This window comes from Lontra canadensis, unplaced genomic scaffold (assembly GCF_010015895.1).
Source record: "Lontra canadensis isolate GAN:19392208 unplaced genomic scaffold, GSC_riverotter_1.0 scaffold26, whole genome shotgun sequence".
NCBI classification, from domain to species: domain Eukaryota; kingdom Metazoa; phylum Chordata; class Mammalia; order Carnivora; family Mustelidae; genus Lontra; species Lontra canadensis.
The window spans coordinates 3,585,987-3,603,004 of record NW_022631020.1 but is presented as its reverse complement, the minus strand read 5'-3'; the positions used below and the strand labels follow the sequence as shown (position 1 = coordinate 3,603,004).

Sequence of the window (17,018 nt, the reverse complement as noted above, 5' to 3'; positions counted from 1 at the left end):
GTGGACACTGTAGCACAGAACCATTGTCAGAGAAAAAACACCTCCTCTCAGCTCTCTGCCCATCGTGGGCGGCACCCCTGGCAGAAGAAGGAGTCAGGGCAGAAGGCAATAGGCACTCGTCTGGCAGTCGGAACATTTTGCTTCAGAAACCAGGCCGGTGACTTACACATCCCATAACCTAAGTCCTCCCGTGCCCTCCTGTGCCACCATATCCTTATCCCTGGAAATTCCTGCCTGGTGTACCTCAGAGGGATCCAGGGACAGGTAAATGGGATGCACGAGCCTATGGTGTCCGAACACCAGCATCGCAGTCAGTACAAACTAAGCTCACGCTCATTATAGACGAGTCCCAAGATGAGACCCAGTCCACTCTTCAGGCAGAGGCCGGTTTTGCACACAGCTTGGAAAACCCACAGCTCCCCAACAGGCAACAATGGGAGAACAGGAACTCTTGAGAAAAGTTGCTCATAAAGCCAACTTTTCTAAGGAGTTGCCAGAAGTTTTTTGTTTTTTTGGTTTTTTTGTTTAATTTAACCATTTTGAATGGTTAAATGCAACCAGCAGCCACTCCTCAGCCCTCTGGGTTAGAGAGAGGGGAAGGGAGTTTGGAACCGAGTAGGGACATAAATGCACAAAGGCCTGGGACAACACTCAAGGAATCAGCCTTGAGAAGAAGCACAAATGACATGGGCGGGGGGGGGGGGGGGGGGGGGGGTGGACACACGACTCAAAAGGATTTGGTTTACTTCTTACCCAGCAGTTGAGTTCCAGCCCGCAGATGACGACAAACCTTTGCCTCCCTGCAGCCTCTACCTGGACCAGAAACCATTGGCAAAGGTGGCCCCAAACAAAGGACAAGTCACTGTCACAGAGAAGGGCCCAGGCAGTGTGGGGAGGGAGTCTCTGCTGCTGTCTGCCCGGTAAAGAGCCTTCAGGCGCCTCCTCCCCACCCCCACGGCTCTGGGCAGGAGGACCCTTGCTCTGTCCCCACGGAGATGCACACAGGGGCCGGGCGCCCAGGGAGCCTGCTGGCTGCTCCAGCCCGGTTAGTGCCCGCCCGCAGGAACGCCCCCGCGTTCAACATCGGCTCAGAGCTTGTTTCTGCGAGCCTCACAGGCGTTCAGTTCTCACAGGACCGAGATGTTCACTCCTTTGAAATCCAACCTCCAAAGCCTCGCCCCCGCCTGCATCGCCCTGCCTCTCCCCACTGGCGGCTGCCAGGAGCGCCCGGGGAAGGCCCTGCCCATGCGTTGCTTGGGAACACTGAAATGCTTGCAAACCGCGGATAATCCGTGAGCTGCAAGCTTTTGAGAAAATCCTACCGCTGAGTTTAGATCTTCCACTCCCGAAAATACAAAGGCCAACAAGCAGCAGGAAAGATCACAAAATGGGAAACTGCTTCGTTAAATCAACTATTACACTAGCCCGCAACCCATGAAATGCAGAAACTACCTTTAACCACTGAAAACCCAGAATGGCACCTCAGAGTGATTCTGAACTGCAGCAGAGCCTTACCAGCTCTGGTGTTCAATATCATTTCTCATGTCTCCAAAACAGCATTGTGCCAACAGGCAAGTCTAGAAAAACCAGAGTAATTTTGTGGGATTTCAGACTTCTTTTGCTGCCAGAAAAAATTCAAGGTTTAGGGGCACTTGGGTGGTTCAGTCTGTTAAGTGTCTGCCTTCAGCTCAGGTCGTGATCCCAGGGTCCTGGGATCGAGTCCCACATGGGGCTCCCTGCTTCTCCCTCTCCCAATCCCCCTGCTTGTGTTCCTTCTTTCGCTGTCTTTGTCAAATAAATAAATAAATTTTTTTTTAATTTTTTTAATTAAAAAAAAAAAATTCAAGGTTTACTTCTGGTTGCACTCTCACACCGTGGGCTGCCAGAGTGCCGGCCACCAAGACGCAGAGCCCTGGTGTCCTCTCAAAGACACAATGGGAACACCCAGCATGGCCACCGTCTCATTTTCTAGTGGAAACCACCAAGATACTGGCTGCGTCACAGCACAAAGCAGTGAGTGCCCTCCCGGTAGGAGCCCAGCATCCCCACACCGGGTGTGTATGCCCCCCACCCTGCTGGGTTCCACCCCAGACTGTCACTGTGCGGCCCCAGGCCAGCGGCACACCCTGCGTCTGGGGGATCGCCCACACACCGGTGACCTGGGGTCCTCATCCTTACCCAGCAAGTGCAAACCCACCCGAGACCCGCAGCCACCATCTCTCCTAGGGGAGCCAGGGGCACCCGCGAGTCACAACAGAGAGAGCTCTGCCTCTGCCTGGATCACTGCAGTCCCATCAGAGGCCCCGGGCTTCCTGCTGGTCAGTCTCCAGGAGCTCATCAAGAACGGGGTCTTCCACACGTGCGGGACTGTTTACGAACTCAGGCACCAGGGCGGCCCCACCTGCATCCACGAAGGGACGGTCAAGAGAAGAAGGGGGTCTTCTGAAGTCTCCGGGCCCATCTAAAGATGCCGCAGGTGTCCGCCCTAGCCATCTCCAGCAGCCAGGAGACACCGACACCGGAGCTCTGCCCAAATTTACTGTCCCCGGTCTGACTTCCTACCCAGGGAGTTCTTAGCATCCTACGTTCATGTGTGAGCCAAGTTCAAGATGCACGTGTTGGAGACCCTGCAGTCTGAGCTCTTGACAAGCCTTCTTGCCACCGGGTGAGCTACCAGTTGTGGACGTGGTCAGGCTCGTGGTCTAAAGTAGGAGCACCCGCAGCCCAATCGCGGCTCTGTCCTCCATGCTCTGTGGGACCCCAGGCACTCCGTGGAACGACCTGGCCCTATGCAGCCTCTTTCCTCCAGTGCGGATAAAAGCGATACTCACCCTCTCGTCTGAGCTGCCCAAAGGAATGAAAGTATTATCACATGTAGATCTTTTTTTTTTTTTAAGATTTTTTAAAAGTTATTTATTTGACAGAGAGAGAGAGAGAGAGAGACAAAGCAAGCATAAGCATAAGCAGGGGGAGAGGGAGAGGGAGAGGGAGAAGCAGGCTCCCTGCTGAGCAGGAAGCCCAATGTGGGGCTCGATCCCAGGACCCTGCAATCATGACCTAAGCCAAAGGCAGATGCTTGACCTGTGGAGTCAGCCGGGTGCCCCCTTTCAGCAGTTTCTGAGATTTCTCAAGTACTCATTACTACACTACTACTATTACTACAGCCCTACACCACTGCCAGTACTGCTGTGGCCCCTGCTGCCACCACCAGGAGAACGAGTCCCTGCCGAAACTGCTACTAACAGTGCTATTACCACTCGCAGGAACGACCTCTGTTGTTGCCGTGACTACAGAATAGGAGCTTCTGCGGCCGCCAGCAACACCACCACCGAGTATGTCTCTGCTGCCCCTGCAGCTGGCAGTAGTAGTAATACTACACCAGGTAGAGTGTATATACACGCAGTACAGTGCAGTGTAATACACGTAGGCAGCGGCCCACAACAGCGAGGAAAACCAGAAGCTCAGTGCAAACGCGGCCACAAGGGCCAGCCTTTGAGAGCCGCCACCTTCAGCTTCTTCAGTCCTGGGCAGCAAACAGAAAGGAGAGAACCAGAGGCCGCAGAGGCAGGCCTGCTCCGGATACGATCCAGCACCGGACTCCAAGGACACGGGTCGCTGCCCACGCCCAAGCAGACAGGGAACATGGGCCCCAGGCACATGCCCAGGCTCCGAGGCCGTGCAACAAGCCGACTCCACGAGCACGCTGCTCTGGAAGGTCAGCAGCCACATCTCCTCGGAAATCCCGCACCCACCGGCCACAATAAACCCCAGCTTGTCACCCGGTGTACTTCGAATGGAGACCTATAGTGACGGCATAGAAACACCATCACTGGGACATCAGTACACAGGTCAAAGCCAGGCTGGGACAGCCTCAGGGTGTCCTGTCCCCTCTCCCACCCCCACCCCCGCCCCCAGGCAGTCCCGCTGCTTTGCATCTCCACCCGGCCCGTCACAAGCCACGGCAGATCTAGATGCTGCTCGGTGTCCCATGTATTCGCACCCACCCTCTGGCCAACCCCCTTTGTCATCCAGGGCAACTTCAGTCTCCCAGAACCACCCGTCCCCTGTCGCCTGACAGACTGGTTTGTTGCAGTTACACAGGGCAGGGATCACGCACCTTCACCACCACTCTTCGATACAACAGAGCCTTTAAGCAGACAAACCAGCCAGCCCACCCACCTCACACCCAACAAAACACACTAATGACAACTCACCGCCCTTCTCCACCTAAAACCACCTTTTCACGGCAACGGCAACTCCCGCCCCTACGACTCTCCTACACTCACAGGCCCATCAACGTCCCTAGGGCAGGATGACGGTGCGACAGAGAGCGGGGCCAGCCAGGTGGAGCAGAGGCACCCTTCCAGCAGCCCACAGCCCAGACCAGTAGGCGCTCACAGCTCTCACTGGCGCTATGCCCGGAAGAACACAATTTTACTGGATAAGCTTGACTGAGGCCCATCGGGCTAATGGAGTCACCGACCTCCTGGCTTTTTGCCTTTGCTTTTCCATTCCAGATCACTCCTAGAGTAGCTACCGTGTCACGCTACCAAAGCTCCCCCTTCGAAGCAGCGATCCACGCCAATAGTCAGCGACAGGAAACCAGAATAGGGTGGGGCCCGAAGCTTCCAGAATTCGTGGAGCCAGAGCTCCTCCACCGAGGGGATTTTGGCTCAGAACACATGTCCAGCTGGAAAGGGGGCAGCCCAGAGAACAAGGCACCCTTGAGAGGTATGGCCAGCTCCAGCCCAGACACAGGGCCCGGGGTTCTGATCCCCTGGAAGGGGAAACACAAGAAAACCTGCTCGGGGAAAGCATTTATCAGATTTGGCCTGGTCAAGTTCACTGTAATTTGCTAAACACCTAATAAACTGTTTCATGTTATTCTGGGCTCTGACCCAAATTTACTTCCTCCAAATCAAAGGGCACATATTCCTTGAGGCTGGGGAGTCTTCTCTGGGTCAAGGGTCACTCTTTTTTTTTTTTTTAAGACTTTATTAATTTCTTTGACGGAGAGGGATACAGTGAGAGAGGAAACACAAGCAGGGACAGTGGGAGAGGGAGAAGCAGGCTCCCGCTGAGCAGAGAACCCGATGCGGGGCTCGATCCCAGGACCCTGAGATCATGACCTGAGCCAAAGGCAGATGCTTACCCATCTGAGCCACCCAGGCAAGGATCTCTCTTAGCATTTATAACATTTACTGAGAGCCAACAGCATCCTAACAGGGCATAAAACTTCTGGGCCCCATCCTCCCACAATACGGCCTTTCAATCGTTAAAAGAAAAATAGTAATGCCTCCCACCCCACGAGTATCTGCCCATTCTGAAGATGAGCACAACCGCTGAGCCGCGGGCATCACATTCCCTAGATGTGCGCTCTCCTCAGACGCTGCGGTCACTTGCCTCTGTCCCCAAGCATGCCGCCCACCTCAGTGCCCACCCACATGAGGAAAACAACACACGGGCCCATGAAAGCTTTCACCTCAATGAGCGTAAAAACTCCCAGAGCTACATAGGATTTCCAGTAACACTTTATGATGGCTTTCGTTAAAGAAGGCTTCCGTGCGTCTTTCTCAGCTCTCGAAACTTCTTTATCCCAGCACCTGCGAGGAGAAAAACCAAGCTGGATGAGAAACAGCTCGTCTGACCAGAAGGCAGAACAGGGGAGGTGGCTAACAGCCCCCCCACCCCCCGGGCTGCCTCCCTGGCCCTGGATAACTGTTTGCAGGTCCCCCCCAACCACCATGAAAGACGTGTGGGGCGGAATCTGAAACACCAGAAAAGACATGCCTTGAGGGGAAAAGTTCCAGTCTCAGGAAACAGGTCGCGGCCAAGCGTGGCTGGACTAACAGCGCCAGGCGCAGGCCAGGAAGCCAGACAGGCACACAGACGGCCTCCTCCGGCGAGACCATCTCCGGGGACAGAGCCTGGCATCCAGGGCCTTTGAGGCTGGCAAGCTCCACGCCACAAAAGCACAGGAAAGACAGGTCATCCCCGAGCCACAAAAGGAGGCTAAGCCCAGGGACAGCCTAGGGGGAGGGCAGGGCACAACAGGAGGGAAGGAGGCTCCAGAAGGGCCTAGGGGAAGGCAGAAACCCTCTCAAACCATGAGACACACACTTAGAAGAAATCCTCACTCCTCTGTACCCTTCTCCTTCCCGCCTGGGGCTTACCCTTGCAACTCCTCTCCCAGATGCTTCGAGCGATCTTCTGGAAGCACCGAATACATGTCATCTTCCTCTAACCTCCGTTTGTGCCCAATTTTAAACAAGGGGTTCAGCCACCTGTGAAGAATTAAGACAAATTAGGCATCTGTCTAATTAGAATCCCACATTCATGGGGTTTTAAAAAAAATCTATAAAACAAAATAGCATATGATTTCACTTCTGTGTAGAATCTAAAAACACTGGAAACAGACCCATAAATACAGAAAACAAACTGATGTTGCTGGAGGGGCAGAGGAAGGGAGTGTGCAACAAAGAGGGGTCGGGGGTGCAGGCTTCCAGTTACGGAGTACGACTAAGTCACAGGGAGGAAAGGCACAGCATAGGGAATCGAGTCAGCGGTGTTGTAATTGTGGTGTGTGGTGGCAGACGGCAGCCACACCTGGGGTGAGCACGGCACAACCCACAGTGTCCTCAAAGGGCAACCTGGCACAGCTGAAACGAATGTGACATCGTGGGACAACTACACTTCAATTTTTTGAAGGTCTACATTAGAGATATTGGGAAGGAATGAATACGTGCTTACACACATGCGTGCGTACACACACACACACACACACACACACACACACAGCTCTATCCACTGAGAAGTCCCAGAAGCAGGGACATACCAGAAGTAAAAAGTATACTCTATGACCCTGCAATTGCACTACTGGGTATTTACCCCAAAGATACAGATGTAGTGAAAAGAAGGGCCATCGGTACCCCAATGTTCACAGCAGCAATGGCCACAATAGCCAAACTGTGGAAGGAGCCGAGACGCCCTCCAACAGACAAATGGATAAAGAAGATGTGGTCCATATACAAAATGGAATATTACTCAGCCATCAGAAAGGATGGATACCCAACTTTTCCATCAACGTGGACGGGACTGGAGGAGATTATGCTGAGTGAAATAAGTCAAGCAGCGAGAGTCAATTATCATATGGTTTCACTTACTTGTGGAGCATAAGGAATAACATGGAGGACATTAGGAGAAGGAAAGGAAAAGTAAGCTGGGGGAAATCGGAGAGGGAGACAAACCATGACAGACTGTGGACTCTGAGAAACAGACTGAGAGTTTTGGAGGGGTGGGGGTGGGGGGATGGCTGGCCCAGTGATGGGTATCAAGGAGGGCTCATATTGCATGGAGCACGGGGTGTTCTACGCAAACAATGAATCTTGGAACATGACATCAAAAACTAATGATGTATTATATGGTGACTAACATGATAAAAAATAATATAGGAGCGCCTGGGTGGCTCAGTGGGTTAAAGCCTCTATCTTCGGCTCAGGTCATGATCTCAGGGTCCTGGGATCGAGCCCTCCATCGGGCTCTCTGCTCAGCGGGGAGCCTGCTTCCCTTCCTCTCTCTCTGCCTGCCTCTCTGCCTACTTGTGGTCTGTCTCTGTCAAAGAAATAAATAAAAATCTTTAAAAAAAATATATATATATATATACATATGTGTATGTGTGTGTGTGTGTATATATATATATATATATATAAATAAATGAAATGTATTCTGGGGCCCAAATCTTGGATTTTTTTTTTTTTTACCATACATAGTTACAAAAAGTTTTTCTTATGATGAGAACTTTTAAAAGCTACTCTCTTAGCAACTTTCAAACTAATGATGTACTATATGGTGACTAACATAACGTAATAAAAAATAATATAAAAAAATGTATTCTGGGGCCCAAATCTTGGATTTTTTTTTTTACCATACATAGTTACAAAAAAAGTTTTTCTTATGATGAGAACTTTTAAAAGCTACTCTTAGCAACTTTCAAATACACAATACAGAATTATTAACTATCGTCAGCATGTCGTCCATGACATCACCGCGACTTAATTTTATAACTAGATGTTTGTGCCTTTCGGCCCCCTTCACCCAGATCTGAGTACTTTCCTACCTTTCTTCCCTAAGTAAGGAACCAGGTCTCCTAAAAATGTCCGATTCCAAGGTTGGGGAGGTTTATGAGCGCCCCTAATGATTAGCTTTCCTAACTGTAATTTAAATGCCTGACATTAACCTTTTGATTGCTGGGGCAGCCACTTCAAAGATGTCCGTCTCAAAGGAAGATATTGCCAGCCATACGAAATAAAGAGCCAGGCCACCCGGACAGTAGCTAGTGGTCCCTCCTCTTTTAGGACGCTCACGTTGACCTAGATAACTGACCCTCTGGCCACTGGCTTTTCCATTCCTGGGCTTTAATTCCCTCTTATGTTTTAAATTCACCAATAAAGAGTGAACTCACAAAACTCCAGGCACCCCACTCCTTGACAGAAGGAGTAAAGGCAGAAGCCCAGGGGCGCTTAGGTGGGTCCGTCGTTAAGCGTCTGACTTCAGCTCCTGTCATGGTCCCAGAGTCCTGGGATTGAGCCCCGCATTGGGCTCCCTGCTCAACAGGAAGCCTGCTTCTCCCTCTCCCACGCCCCCTGCTTGTGTTCCCTCTCTCACGGTCTCTCTCTCTCTGTGTCAAATAAATAAATAAATAAAATCTTTAAAGGCAGAAGCCCAGATCCCAGTGTGTGTGCCTGCATGCTTGTGCTCCCAGCAGCTGGCCCATGTGGGCCCCAGGCACGCTCCAGGCATGCCCTGCACCCTGTAGGACCCGTGAGTAATAGACCTTCTCTTTTCTTAAGTTCCCTAAAGGCCATTGCTGAGACCCGACTTGCAACCCCAGGAAACCTCAAGGGCTGGTCTGGCCACAGGCATAGCTGCTAGAGCAAAACGCCTACAGGGCCTGGTGCGGAGTGCCCCCTGGGGCGAGCAGGGTCCAAGTCATTCCTAGAGACAGCGCCTCTTCCACAGGCTGACACCAACACAGGACAGGCAGAGAGAAGTACAAGACGGGCCTGGAACGTCGCACACCATAAAACAAGGAAGCGCTCCCGGAATCACGAGGATGTGCCCGAAGGCCAGAGGAGACAGCTCAAAGGGCTCTTGCCAGACAAATCCAGGATACTTCCAGCATCAAATAAATAAATAGCAATGAGTCACACCATCAAGGAACAGAAGAATCCACGAATCCTTACTGCCACATAAACGGGAGGAACGGCAAATTCTAGAATGCAAATACAGAAGGAACCGCAGAATTAGGGAATGACCGATGAAGTTAAAACTCATGGGTCAAAGCGTGATGTGCACCACGGAATTTATATAATTTCAATGAGCTCTACAAGTTACTAATTATGAAAAGCAAACAACCATACCAGAGATCTACAGAGCCCTAGCAGATGGATTATATGTTCCGGAAATGACAATAATGAACGCAGACACAGTCCAGAAGTGAACAGCATCTCACTGATGTTGACAGTAAGGACATTCCAAAGGCCAGACGACAACTCGGGAAAGTAGACCTCCTTCCTATTTCTCTTATTCAGGGCCTTATCCCTAGCACAATACGGGGCACCGAAGGGCGGCTCAGGAATGTTTCGCTGTTGAATCAATGAATTCCATGAATCACAAAGGAAGCAAAGAGAGAAACTGAGCTTCAGGTTTTGCTAATCCTGGTAGCTTGGTGCCCCTGAAGAACCCCAGTCCAGGAGGTGAAGGCTGGGCTCTAGCCCCAGCAACGGTACTGGGGACCCCGTGGTCCGGGACTGCTCCCGGCTCCAAGGTCAGGACCTCCATGACTGTGTGCAGGTCAGCCAATACCTCTGCGTCTCAGTTTCCTTCCCAGACAAAAGCATCAATTCGTGAGAGTTTTCCCACCAAACAGGTTTGAACCGTACTGGGTGGTTTTCCCTGTGGAAAATACTGAGGCAATTAGCAGTGGGACGTACCCAGATGATGACACTGTGCCCTGAAAGGCCGTCTTTGAAACTCTGCTGGCAGAGGAAAAGATGCTCATCACTGGAGAAAAGGAAATCAAAACCCCAGTGAGACAGAACCTCACACATAGGAGCATGGCGACCATCAAAAAAGAAATACGTAACGAGTTTGGTGAGGATGTGGCAGAGCCCTTGCCTGTGGCCATTGGGAAATGCAAATTGGTGCCACCGCCAAGGACAGATGTCACGATTCCACTTACTCAAGGTACTTAGTCTAATACAGACAGCAAGCAGAACTGCGGTTGCCAGGGGCTGGGAGGCGAGGGGAAATGGGGATTCCATGCTTAATGAAACACTGATGCAAGATGAAAAGGGTCCCGGAGACGGGCTGCATAACAACGTGAGCGAGCTTACCACCCCAACCATGCACTTATAAATGGTTAAGATGGTAAACTGTATGTTAACTGCATTTTACCACCATTTTTTAGAAGTTAATGAGAAATAAAATTCTGCCGGATGTGCTGTAGGTGAACCTCGACTGTGCCAACCTTCTGGTTGTATGACCTTGAACTACCCATAGGACCCCTCAGTACTGACCTCCGGCAAACGGGGAGAACACCACATGAGGCTGCTATGGTCCCTACAGAGACCCACCAAATACCAGCCTTGACGATGACAAAGCTCTTAGGAAATCACATCACATTAGAGCCCCTTAAAAAGGCTCTAATAACTTAGATGAAGTCACTCAATTAAGAAAACTTCTTTTACCCCAGCTCTTGATTTAAAGACCCTCCCCACCCCCTTCAGCGGCCAAATCCCAAAAAGCCAGGCTGAGCGCCACAGACCCCAACAAGGGGTTTTCTTTTTTTCTGACGGTTTTCTTTTCCATCCGATGGCGAGCCTACTTTGTGCTACCAGCTAGGTAAGGACCTGGACGTGTAGACCTGAATCAAAGACCTCTGACTCCCAATGTACCCCCAAGGATACTCAGTCGACAATTCCAGACCACCGCCGAATGAGCCATCTTGCAACTCAGCTCTGCCCCAACACCCTTCCCTCCCAGCTTCCTCGCTCTCCTTCCTGCCTCCTGCAGAGCCCAGAACACAGCAAGGGGATTTCCTCCCCTCGGGGCACGATGATTCACATACCACTTGCCACCTGCATGACCAAACACAGAGCCTGGCTCGTCACAGAGCCTGGGCACAGGTGCACGGGAAGGCAGCCAGGGCAAGAATCTACCGGTTGCAAGGTCAGAACCCCCACCCTGCAGGTGAGCTGTCCTCAAAACGGGTCACTCCCCCAGTTCACTCTGCGCTCTCCATCCCCCCTCCAAACTATGGACTCTGCAGAGGCTTCTGACGTCAACTTTGGAACTTCCAGGGCTCACTGGCTGGCCTTCCTGTCTTCCTCCTCTCCTACCAGCTGACCCAACACCTCTTCGTCCTCATGCTCCTCGTCTCCACACATCTCCCCGCACCACCACCAACCCCAAGACCATACAACCATCACGCATGGATTACCATCCTAATTCCCTTCTATTAAGAAAAATCTTACACACAATTCAGTACCAGTAAGAACCACGAGTAAGCCACTGCTCCTGCAGGCCAGCTCCCAAGACTGGGAAGGGATTAAAGCACCACTGGCTGGAACTAGCAAGGACGAGACAAGCAGTGGGTGATGTCCTACGAAGTCACTAGAGTGAGCCTGGCCGGCGCTAGCCACACGATCCAACCATCCCCAAGATCCCCTTCTGAGCCCGAGAGTGCCTGGTGCTGCCTCTGCCCTGATCATCTGGCCAACGGGCCGGTTCAGTGAAACAGGCACTTCTGTTTCCAAACTGTTGAACCACACCCCCCATAAAGGAGGACACTTTGTCCCCATAAAGGAAGCTCTTCCTTCCAAGCCACCACCTACAGTCTGGCCCCTGGCCCCAGCCCTCCCCAAAGCTCTCTGTAACTCCCGCCTTTGACTGGCAAACTGCCCTGTGCCCTCAGCTCTGCCCTCTTAGCAGAGCCCTGGCTGGCCCCTGGGGACACATCTTCCTCGCAGCTTCGAGATGGCCCTGCAGTTTCCCAGCTCCATTTTCTAGCCCCATGCCCTGCCTGTGCCCCCTAGCTGTCTACACCCCCCACACCTGTTATTACTGCTACATCTGACACATTCTGTCACTCTCTCATTCCTTGGGACTTCAGCAGACCAGGTTCCCCCCACCAACTCCTTGCATCATTCTAAGTGATGTTCACACTGAACACAAAGAGTGCCCCAAACCCCAGCCGCTCACATTCTTGATCCTTCTGGAACCTTCCTGTCTCTCAATCTTTTTTTTTTTTTTAATTTTATTTATTTATTTGACAGAGAGAGACACAGCGAGAGGGAACACAAGCAGGGGGAGTGGGAGAGGGAGAAGCAGGTTTCCCATTGAGCAGGGAGCCCGATGTGGGGCTCAATCCCAGGACCCTGGAATCATGACCTGAGCCGAAGGCAGATGCTCAATGACTGAGCCACCCAGGCGCCCCTGCCTCTCACTTCTCTGATGAACACATCAAGGATGGCCTTTCGGACCTCTGTGGCACTCACCGATGGCTGTGATCGCTCACCTGCCATCCCTGTACTCACTCTGCAACCCAATGACTGGAGGGCAGCCTCGTGCTTTCCCTAGGGGACAGCTGTCCATCCCCGGCCTTCCAATACCACCCAACTGCCGACAGCCAGGCCCCTCCCGCCACACCCCAGACTCCTACAGCAAAGCACTTACTTGTCACCTCCTGTCAGATGCCAAGAGGCAGCCCCTTCTAACTTCCACAAAGGAACTCCTGATTTCCCTGCCAAACCTGTCTTCCCCCGCTCTATAAGTGTCAACCTCAAAGAGCTCACCGCTTAAACTGGAAACCCAGTCATCCCCGGATGCCTCCCTTCCCCTCGGCCAACCCATCAACTCAACCCATCAGCTCGTCCCCCAGCTGACCTGCTGACCCCACCCGCCTGTCTCAGTGAACCACAGTGGCTCACTGGCCCGCCTGCTTGCACTCTCGGTTTCCGGGTCCTTCGACAGAAAAGCCAGAATGACTTCTTCAAAACACAAGGCCATGTGATTCCCGTGCAGCAGAATGATACCCAATCTCCTCAGGGGGTCACGTGTGCCCGGAGCCCTTCCAGCTCACCAGCCGCATCTCCCGCCCAGGCCCCCCAAGCTCAGTGTTCCGCCTGCGGTGGTCCCAAGTCCCTGCTTGCCGCTCCCTTTCCTGAGAACAAACACTCTTCCCCATTTGCTCCCACGATGGCACCGTCTCTTCTCCTCCAGGTCCCAAACTCATGGTCACCCCCACAGCAAGGCCCAGGCTACCTGCTCTTAAAAAACCAAACACACCCTGATTCCCCATTTTATTTCCCTCTTCTTTCTTTACCCCTTTACTACAATTTATATGTTCGGAGAAAAAAAATCCACTTTTCTGTCTCTCTCCCTTCTAGAACAAGAGCTCCATGAGGGCAGGACACAGTTTTTCTACGGTGTTCCCCATGCCTGGCCCAGAATGGGTTGTTCTGAGTAAGTGAATGCACGGCTCTCCCCTGGATGAGAAGTGGGGACAGAGGACGCTCAGACGACCCTCTGTGAGCTCTTGTATGAAAGGGGAATGTGCAAGTCAGCCGAGGTCAGTAAATCATTCAACAAGTGCCCGAGCCCCAATTAAATAAGTCATTTATTGCTCAAAGGATGCATTTTAAAGCACTCTTAGCTGTGGCTAATTATTAGTCATTGGGTTAATTTTCCATGGAGATTCTGCCCGCCTGTCACTGGGGGCTCCTGTGGTCCAGCCTGGGGGCTGCATCAGGGCAGAGCTGGGGGAACAAGGGGTGGAGGGAAGTGGGGTTCTCAGGGTCAAAGAGACCAAGAGCAGAGCCTGGGGTGAGGGACAAAAGAGAGGCCCATGGATCTCCCGGTCAGACCCACACTAGCTCATTGGAAGCCCCTTCCCCTAAAAGCAGGAGTTCTTAAGCTTGGCACTGCCGACCTCGGGGCTGGACACATCTTAGGTACAGGGGCTGTCCTGTGTACTCCAGAACGGCCAGCAGCACCCCCGGACTCTACCGTCATGATGCCAGTAGCATCTCCCCTTCCCAGGTTGTGACAACCAAAAATGTCTCCAGACATGGCCAGGATGGCAAAATCCCTTGGGTCAGAACCATTGTCCTGAGCCTTTTCTCTTTCTAGAAAAGCCACTTCCCTTCAAATGTTGGCCCCAGACAGTCACCACAGGGCAGTGATAACAGTCCCCTAGCCACCAAAACAAGGATAATGATACAAACCCATTTCTCTGTTTGTTAGTCCAATTCCTCTCCAGGAGCTCACAGCCCAGGTCCGGCAAGTAAGGGATTTATGTTTAAGAATGACAGTAGGACATGACAAGGGTGATCGTGAGCTCGGCCGAAGATCAACTTCTTGGCTTTTTTCCAGTCACTTACCAGTGACTGATCCTCTATCCAGCATAGATTCTCAAAGTGGGCTCCCCAGACCAGCAGCATCAGCATCTCTGCTGGAAATGCAGAACTTCGGGCCCCATCGCAGACCCCTGAGTCAGAAGCTCTGGAGTGGGGCCAGCCCTCTGTACCCTACCAACTCCCCCAGGTGATGCAGACACAGGCTCAAGTTGGAGACTGTGCCATACAGTGTGCCTGGCATGACCATCAGGAGACTCTCATCTGGGACTTACACCAAGAGTCCCAACCCTGACCAAATATCACAATCCCAATCTCAACCTGGAGAGTTTTAAAACCAAGACCAACAGATGGCAAAGCCCCATCCAATGGCTGAATCAGAGTAAGCCAAGATAGCATGCAACTGGTTGGCCTTTTCCAAAGGTCCCCCAAGCCCAGCCAGTTCTAGTCATTGGCCAGATCCAGGAACCATTTGCACCATGACGAGTGGAAAGCATGGACAGCTGGAGGCCCTCAAAGGAGGTTTGGGAGGGTTACCAGGAAGAGACAAAGCTTTTGAGTAAAATTCAGGAGAATCATTTGGAGGAGACAAGGTGAGAAAGAGGAAATTTTCAGAAAAACAAAACCAGATATGCAAAGACATACTGCCTAGGAACAGCTGGTTCAAAACTGCACGGGGTCTGGTGTGGTAATGGGGTAACCAAAGGTCTTATATTCCAAATGAACTTTATACTTTATCCTAAAAAAGGGAAATAGTACAAGTTTTCAAGCCACTTTGTTGATGATGGACTTTGGAAGATAAGGAAACCAGTCAGGAAGGTGACTTGAAAAAAACAATAAGAAAGGACAATAAGGGATGCCTGGATGGCTCAGTGGGTTAAGCATTCGCCTTTGGCTCAGGTCATGATCCCAGGGTCGTGGGATCGAGTCCCGCGTCAGGCTCTCTGCTCAGCGGGGAGCCTGCTTCCTCCTCTCTCTCTGCCTGCCTCTCTGCCTACTTGTGATCTCTGTCTGTCAAATAAATAAATAAAATCTTTAAAAAAAAAAACAAAAACAAAAACAAAACAGAAAAAGAGACAATAAGCCACATTCCTTCACGGAAGGAAACTAAACCCAATTTGCTCTCCCAGCCTTATTTCCCTCTAGTTAAAACAAATCTCACATCCCTTTGCTTGGTCCTAATCTGGGACCGCCACTCCACCAAAAGGATAAATCACATAATCAATAATCGGAGTTTAAAATTCAACATCTTATCTCTAATTTACTGTATCAAAACAAGAAACATTGCAATTCAAACCATCCTTTTAAAAAACTTTAATATCCTTATTTAATATAAACTCAAGCATCTATCAACTTTATTCTTAATTAAATTCCTCAAAATTGGGATAGCAGTAATACGTATTTTAAGATTCAGGGGTGCCTGGGTGGCTTAGTTTGTTAAGCATCTGACTTTGGCTCAGATCATGGTCTCTGCATCCTGGGATCACGAGCCTGGCATTGGGCTCCTTGCTCAGCAGGGAGCCTACTCCTCCCTCTCCCTCTGCCCCTCCCTCCTGCTTGTGTGCATGCTCTCTCTCTCTCTCTCAAATACATAAATAATCTTTTAAAAACTAAAATAAAAATAAAATAAAATTCTGTATTTTATTTACTAAACTTCTAAAAAACTACATCCACAAGCAACTCTGCTTACCATCAAAGCCCAGCAAATTCATTCCTGTTAAAATAAGACACTAAAAAGGGATGGCTCATCACATACTAATAACACCTATCAAAGGTGTGGGAGGGGAGCACAGATAAAGAAAAGTAATAAAATGTATATACAGATAGTTTTACAAAAGTAGAAAGTCCAACTCAAAGGTACTAAGGGCAAGTTGTAAGATGCATAATAAAGAGATCAAAATCAACTGCATTACCGTTGCCTAATGAGACTGTGAAGGCGGGTGGCTTCTAATGATAAGATAAACTTATATTAAGATAAACAAGATATTAACTTAAAAGAATAAGTGACAAAAACTTTTTAGAAATTAATAATTAAGTCTAAAATGGAGAAACCTGGTAGACACCATCTTAACCAAGTGATAGAAGTCACCACCACCAGTAATGAGACAAGTGGGCATCACGTGCATAGAACTACACTGACCATTTACTTCTTGGTGTTCCTGCTATGAAGAAGCATCAGACAAGCCCAAATTGAAGAACATTCTACAGAGCAATAATCCACAATATTCTTTAAAAATATCAACAACGTGAGAGATTGTGTAAGCTGTTCCACATTGAAAGATGCTGAAGACACAGGAAAACGAAATACAACACATTATCCTGGGCCTAAGATGGGTAATGTAAGCAAATTGCCTATGCAGCCTGAGAATTAGATGGTAGTAATGTATGAACACTAATTTCTGAATTTTGATTGGAATACCCTGGTAATGCAAGAAAGTGTCCTTATTTTTAGGAAATCTGTGCTAAAATTGCCAGAGGGTAATGGCACATCAGGCCGACAATCTACTTTCAAAAAGGTCAGATAGAAAGGAATAAAACAATAGAATGGCCAATACAGCAGAATCTAACATTAAGGAATATGGATGAAGATTATATGAGTTCTGT

At 50.4% G+C, this 17,018-nt stretch overlaps 1 protein-coding gene across 1 annotated transcript in view; it reads right to left on the bottom strand.

Moving 5' to 3' along the window:
- Nucleotides 1–17,018, bottom strand: part of ABCC4 (ATP binding cassette subfamily C member 4) — a 244,285-nt gene that overhangs the window by 196,019 nt on the left and 31,248 nt on the right. The window contains exons 2-3 of the mRNA XM_032864151.1: nucleotides 6,174–6,284; nucleotides 5,483–5,603 (exon numbers count right to left, since the gene is read on the bottom strand). Of these exons, the coding sequence (XP_032720042.1) occupies nucleotides 5,483–5,603; nucleotides 6,174–6,284 (232 nt within the window). The remainder of the gene's footprint in view (nucleotides 1–5,482; nucleotides 5,604–6,173; nucleotides 6,285–17,018) is intronic.